Genomic DNA, 7,556 nt, shown 5'->3' on the forward strand with positions numbered 1-7,556 from the left:
ACGTTTACTCAATAGGGGTTTTCTGATAACAAAAATATTTTGTTGACAATATGAAGAGCAAGAATCGTTAGAAAACAAAAAGTAGTTGTTTTTAAATTAAAACCCTGATTTGTTTTGGTTAATTCAGATAATTGGCATTACATGTTTTGGAAGTGTTGGTTGATTTCAAAGTTAATGTGCATGTATACAACGACCTGATGAGTGACTTTTTTTAAAATGATTTTTACTGCTAAAAAGTCAAACGACTGTTATCAAAATATTTCTGATTTTAAGAGATATACCAGCATTTAATTAATACGCAAAAAGTTATGTTTCCCTCAAAAAACGTTTTTCTCCGTGCATAGATGAATTTACATCAGGCAAAGAAACGTGTACCAATAACATTCTCCACAGGCATTTCACTGGCTGTCCGCTGGTCCTTCCTCCTTTTCTACTTCCCTGAGCAAGGCCAACGCCAAGATGGTGAGACTGTGGCAAAAATGTTATCGTAATCCGTTGATTATCAAGACCATCCTTTCATGAACATATGATGTACAAGCAGCACATAGTGTCTTAAACCTTGTTTGTGTCTATGTTCCAATATTTGATACATTATAGCTTTTTATAACCCTACTCGGTCAAATCTCGGTGGGCCCACCGTAGCGCCGTGTTAACTCGTCTACTATCGGTTCAGATATTTCCATGGACAGGGTCTTATTAGATACAACGTTTACATGTGTTCTGCCTAATGGTTACTTGGTCAATGCGGTACAATGTGCAGTGTCTTGCGTGACGTTTTTATTCAGCAAAGCTACATACTGTTGACCACTAACTTGCAGTGTTGTCCATTAGCATTTGTGGCTAACGATATCATGCTAGCATCAGCACACATGATGATCTTCAGCACTTTCTTCTATATAATCGGTTAGACTTGATGGGGCCAGGGAAGGAATAGTGTAGTTAATTTCCGAGATAGTGAATTTAAGCCCATGTGGACCGTCACGGTGTATATATCTCTAAGGGGGGAGGGGGTGCTTTGGCCAAGATGGTGCAGGTGTTAAAATGTTTTGAGGGAAGATGAGGTCAATGTGCCTTACTGAAATACATCTTTCTTGATATTAGAATGACACAGTGACTGTCAGGACCCGGAAATTCATGACGAACCGGCTGCTCCAGAGGAAGCAAATGGTAAGTTGTTCATCATACCTGTGTTTTAGCGGTACAGTTCTTAATGTCACATTCCTCTTCCACTTACAATTTGTTGTCTTTGTATTCTACAGGTCGTCGATGTCCTGCATCCGGGCAAGGCCACAGTCCCAAAGACTGAAATCAGGGAGAAACTAGCAAAAATGTACAAGACCACTCCCGATGTGGTGTTCGTCTTTGGCTTCAGGACCCAGTTCGGTGGCGGCAAGACTACAGGCTTCGCCATGGTCTACGACTCGTTAGACTATGCCAAGAAGAACGAGCCCAAGCACAGACTAGCCAGGGTGAGTAAAGACCAATGTGTCCGTGGCCTGTGTAGTTATTGCATTCTGAACCCTCTTTAAAGAATTAAGAACATAAATGTGTTCTAGTGTTCTGTTAACTTAAGAATGATATTTGAAAAGCATAGGCCGTGTTGTCCATTTGTCCTTTGTTTTGTTGGTGACCAGTTCAGTTTCATCACTGGCTGTCCACTGTTTAAAGGAATCCATTCGCTAGCGCTTATGCAATCTCTTGATTACTTTTTCAGCACGGTCTGTATGAGAAAAAGAAGTCCTCCAGGAAACAGCGAAAGGAGCGCAAGAACAGAATGAAGAAAGTACGAGGCACCAAGAAGGCGGCTGTGGGAGCTGCTGGCAAAAAGGTATGTAGCTGAACATGTGCACTGCAACACATTTAAGTTCCTATGACCTGAGAACCATGTCCATGGAAGATGCATGACCTGGCTCCTAGGGGTCTATTGGACTTCAATTAGAATCACAACATGACTGCCATCCAGAAGTGGACGGTGCGTCAAGTGTATTGGATTATTGCTGCAGCTTGTTTGGACTGGATGGTGGATCACTAGTAGCTTGGGGTGTCCTGTCCTGGGTGTCAACATGGCTGCCCTTCATGTTTTATGGCGGAGACTTTTTTTCTTTGTTAAAACTGTAAACTGATTAACTAGCCAACTGGGAAACTATTGCTGTTTTTCTTGTTATTCTTCTGTTAACTTTTACTTTCCTTGTGTCATCTTTCCATTCACTTTGTTCCTCTGCAACTATAGAAGGTAAACGCTGCTTGAATAGATTAACTCCTGTGTGCTTATAATCAGGAGTGATGGACCTAATTCGCACCCCTAGACTAACTGCTCCCACTCTGCATTTCCCAGTACTCTACCTTATGAGTAGATTAACTCCTCTGTGCATATGTTTAGTAGACCTCATTTTACACCCCTAGACCAAATCTTCTCCTCACAGTAGTGTACTGTATGAGTAGATTAACTCCTGTGTGCATATGATCAGGAGTGATGGACCTAATTTTACTCACAGGCTAACTTTTCTTTTCCCTGTAGCTCACCAACTAGTCTTGCTGTGTAACTGTTAATGCCTTCTCATTAATAACTTTAATGTTGATAGCTCTGGCTTGTAATTGTTGATCTTCTTTGCATCTTGTGCATCTTGAGGTTTTATTTAACATAATCAGGAGCTCATAAAGTGGAACTTGAACGGAGATGATCCTCCATGCATATTAAAATTACCTAATATAGATGGCTAAATTCTGCATAGGTTTCATCTAATAGTGATGGCTGCAGAATCTCAAATGCATGTTATATTAATACAGATCAGACTATCAGATCTAGTGTGATCAGTATTATCGTAACAATTATCAGACAAATAAGGCAATCATGAAATAGCAGTGAAGTTGGTCAACCTCTCCTAAAACTGGAAAATGCAATTCTTTAGCCCAGTAAATGAAAGGTATTGATGGTTTTAACTAATAACAATAGTACTAGTAACAATGCTACCCCTGCCATGCCTAAACACTTGGATACACGAATCCGGGAAAGTACCCGAAGTTAAAGACCCCAATACTGCGGTGGCACGTGTTTGAATGCAAGCTGTCCTAAGAAATGCACAATATTATACTTTTACCCCCTATACTGCTTTCTATGTAACTTTACTTATGACAACGAGCTCCAACAAAAGCTCCAACAAACACATTTATGTGTTTTTTAAATCTTAATAAATTATCCCATCCATATATAGTACCTTCATCAGAAACCAGGGGTTATTGCCTAACGTTGTCTGTCAGGACAACCCCAACAACCATGCTGTTGTCCATATCAGCAAGCAGCAGTCTCTCATTCACTAAGACTTGTTTGTCACCGCAGTAATGGAGGCTGACGTAACATGCAAAGCGGCCACCGGATTCGTGTACAGACCGTAGTTTGAACATATTTCCATACTTCATGTAGACATGGGTTTGACTTTTATTTTTCCATGCCACAGACCATTAACGTTACTCCCATCTTGTTTATCCTTTTTTGATTTTGCTTCCCATGGACTTGTGCAGAAATGAGGGGTCAGTTCCAGGTATCACAGTAGACTTGTTCTTGGTGTGCCGTTGGGTAGCACATCAAAAAGCTCAAACCTAGAGCTGTGTGCATGTCTCACCTGGTGACGTGTGTGTGTGTGTGTGGTGTTGGCCTTTCCCCTTTTCTCCCAAGTATAGCATCCTGGTAGACCCCCACTTCCCAAACCCTTTAACCGTATCCTTTAATGTTGACCCTTAAACCAGAATCTCTTCTCTAATCTATACTGGATGGAAGTTTGTCAAACTGCTGTCCATGAGAACTCTGTGGCTTTGGGCACTTTTGGTTCCTTCATATTAAACAAACTAATGGTTTATGAAACCAATTGAATGAGTATATCTTATTCAACTCTTTCCACCATTGTCTGTCATTACCCTAGTAGATAATTTGAAATTTTAAAATGCTTTTGTCCTAACTTGTTTTTTGTCTCCCTCTAGTGATCCAAGAAAACCGGAGGCTCTTCATGCTCAAGATGTTCTTGTATATTGTCATCAAATAAAATGTTTGGGAAAAAACAGAATCTTTTTGTCTTTGGTTCTTGGTGACAATTATTTCCTCCTCACATGTATGCAGTTTCCTTCTGCTGGGCTGCTCAAAGAGCAAACTGTGGTTCCCCCAGAAAGATTCATAGTTAACATGGTTGGAAGTCCACTGTGGGCTATTTATGAGCTGCTATGATAATTGACATGGCATGTTCTTTATTAATTTCCACTGGTATCTTTCACATTGTCTCGCATACCTGGTATTACAAACCAGTCATTGAAGCCACTGCCCATATGTCTGATTAATGCTTAAGAATCTCCTGTGTCAGGTTCAGACTTGAGTGAACCAGCAATAGAACATGGTATAAAGTTGTGGCTCACACCAACAGTCCTTGATGTGGAATGGGCCCATCTCCATTATCTAGGCTTAGAAAATTGATTCAAGGGACCCCATCGCAGGCATGAGAGTTGATATGAATCTCCCGCAACTCTGGTTTACATTACAGCAAGTGTTGGAGATAACGTCACCATGTTTGCATTCACACCTAATGTTGAACACACAATACGCTGTATTACACCATGTACTGTATTACACTGTGTGACAGGGGAAATCTATGGTTTTATCAATTGTACTAGTATAGAGGACCAAACCTGCACATTAGAAGCGATTCGATAGACTTCAAACAATGGGAGCACGATGAACCCACCACTATACAGAACATAGTCTGAGGAACAATGCCATTTTACATAAAACAATTCTAGTAAAGTTAAATTTATATTTTGATGTTGGGACAGCAGCAACTCCCACTGTATCCACCATACATTTCTGACTAGGCTAAAGGTACCAATTATATACTTCAGCTTGTTCATTCCCTGGGAACGAATTCTTAATGATCAAGTCACCTTCGATGCCTGTACAGAACAGCAGTGTTTTAACCTTGCTTCACCTTATTAATGATGGCCCTCCGTCTGCAACGTGGCATCCTGAATTCATTTATTTCGATAATTAGTCTGCACACCTATTCCTTTAATATGATTTTTTTCCTCTCCCCCACAGTAATCAAAAACTTTGTTTTTGATTACCTTTTTTACGTAGTTATGTTGCAGAAACATTAACAACCATATCGCCACAAATAACTATAAATCAGAATTCAAACTGCAGTATCGGATGTGGCACACGAGGGCGCCATTCAACAAGCGGACATCGTTACCGCGCACCCACTCCTGAAATGTTGCAGCATATTTTCCTGCATCAACCTATACGTTCATGTTTCAATATTCAAATCGACTGTCAACAAGTGAACCACGCAATGAGGAAAAAAAGGCCATTAATATGCCATTAGAGTAGGCTGTGCACACAGTAACTTGGTTCTTCATAAACACTGCAAGTGAACACATCTCCCTCTCTGCGGCCTGACCTTTCCAGGTAATTTGCATAGTAATACCCTGCAAGAGAGTGTAAATGAAGTGATTAAAATGCTTGAGAGGGGCTGTCCTAAGGGTCCCCCCTCCCCACTCCCCTACACACACACACACACACACACACACACACACACACACACTCTCTACCTTTGTCCATGTCCTTTTATGGATTGCAAAAGGCATTTCCAAACACAGGTTTGCTTATTCAACGTCTCGCTGCGGTTGTTTGGACTCCTAACCAGGTGATGGGGTTTGTTGTATAGACAGAAAGCAAGTATTTGTGACTGAATCACTACAGGACCTTATAGTGAGATGGAGTGACTGTAGTGTAGGGTGCCGCTTCCCTTTGACTTTTAACATTACAAACAAGCTCTGTGGATCCAGGTAGTGAGAGTAGAGCTGAATCACCACACTGCACTTCAGCATGGCATTTTATTTTCAACCTTGAACACAGAGGTTCCACACATTCTTAATGCGTCTTGAATGTAGGCCACACCACTCAAAGTGAAGGCCCCCCTGCTGCCTCCGTCAGAACGTGACTGTATATATATATATATATAAATACATGTAGGTAACCCCTTTTCTACCACGTATGCTATACATTAATTCCATAATGTCGTTAATGAGGTTTTAAAGGTGAACTGACAGGATCATTCTCACCCGTGCTTGGAGTCATAAAAAACAACATTATCCGCAATCAAATTTTTAAAACTATTTTTTATCCGTTGCAACACTTTTATCCAGTGCAAATGACAGACAAAAATATATATAACCTTGTCTGCAAGGAGCAGATAGCGATCCGATAGGGGCACTCCATCTTATTCACGGAGGCCTCCAGGTAGGCCCGCAGACATCAGGGTTCCAATTCGGGCCCTTTATACTCAGTCAACTTTTGAGTAAATGGACATTTTTCGGAGGGCCACACAAGGTTCCATTTTAGTCTCGGCAGACAAAGTTATGACCCAGAAACATGCGGGCAGACTCATTTATCTGAACCTGTACAGACCAGAGTCTGGGCTGCATGCAGGCCGGTGGCTGACAGTAAACCCCTAGTTAAGGGGTTGCAGGTAGACGGGGAGGGGGGGGGGCTGTGTGGACCGACACAAAATAAACAACATTTAGGTCTCTGGGTGATCTGTATCATCCCTCCTAACTCTCTCTCTCGCTCTATATCTCCCTCCCGCCTCTCTCCTCCCCCTTCCGATCTCTCAGGCTATTTTTCTATCTCTTACTCCTTCTCTTTTCCCCTCTCTCTCTCACTTTGCCTCTCTCTCTCCATCACACCTTGTGCCCCCCCCCTCCTCTCCCTCTATGTCTCTCTCTGGGCTCTGCAGTGCTGCCTGTGTGGTGGTGGTGGGAGGTTTGACATAAGTGGAGCTCTCAGCCCAGGGACTGGTAACAGATGGTGTTGGGAAATTAAGCTCCTCCACACAGCCTCGTCCCACGAGCTCCTGCCTCTGTCTCTTTCTTCCTCCCCTCTTTCTTGCTCATTTTGCCTCTCTCGTTGCATTTTGCCTCACACTAGGACTCTGTCTCACTCCTCATTTCTCTCTCTCTCCCTCTCTCTCTCTCTCTTGTTCTGTCTATCTCTCTTTTTCATCTGCTCTCTCTCTCTCAATCTCTCTCATGCCCCTGTAAAATTTTGCCTCACACCATGACTCTATGACACTCCCCATCCCTCTCTCTCTCTCTTGTCCGCATTGTCATTCTCGTCACGACTTGTCTCATTTTCTTTGAATATCTCTTCTCCTTCATCTCTGGTTTGACCGAGTTAAACACAGAACACCCACCTGCTTCTCCCCACTCTGAATACCCAGCATGCAGTCTGATAGACCCGGCAATCAGTCAGGCAGAAGCAGGAGAGTGCATTTTGGACAGATTGGAAGTGTGTGTATGTGTGTGTGTGTGTGTGTGTGTGTGTGTGTGTGTGTGTGTGTGTATGTGTGTGTGTGTGTGTGTGTGTGTGTGTGTGTGTGTGTGTGTGTGTGTGTGTGTGTGTGTGCATGCATGATGTTCCATCCATGTAAAACTTTTGTGGAACCTTATACATACCAAAAGATAAACTACAACATATTCAACCAGGTTCCATTGGATGGTCACATGTAAAACTTTTT

General features: G+C 42.2%; 1 protein-coding gene across 1 annotated transcript; it reads left to right on the top strand.

The window, feature by feature from the left end:
* Positions 1-408: 408 nt before the first annotated feature.
* rps24 (ribosomal protein S24) lies at positions 409-4,058 on the top strand. Its single transcript, XM_084470639.1, has 5 exons — positions 409-462; positions 1,102-1,167; positions 1,260-1,469; positions 1,715-1,828; positions 3,976-4,058. The coding sequence occupies exons 1-5, from the start codon at positions 460-462 to the stop codon at positions 3,976-3,978; spliced, it is 396 nt and encodes a 131-aa protein (XP_084326765.1). The 5' UTR covers positions 409-459; the 3' UTR covers positions 3,979-4,058.
* Positions 4,059-7,556: the final 3,498 nt, after the last annotated feature.

Source organism: Micromesistius poutassou (assembly GCF_964030765.1).
Source record: "Micromesistius poutassou genome assembly, chromosome: 7".
Classification (NCBI taxonomy): Eukaryota; Metazoa; Chordata; class Actinopteri; order Gadiformes; family Gadidae; genus Micromesistius; species Micromesistius poutassou.

Coding starts and splice junctions, on each gene's coding strand:
- rps24 (XM_084470639.1), top strand. Junction 1,168..1,259: donor TGCTCCAGAGGAAGCAAATG/GTAAGTTGTTCA, acceptor TGTATTCTACAG/GTCGTCGATGTCCTGCATCC. Junction 1,470..1,714: donor CCAAGCACAGACTAGCCAGG/GTGAGTAAAGAC, acceptor TTACTTTTTCAG/CACGGTCTGTATGAGAAAAA.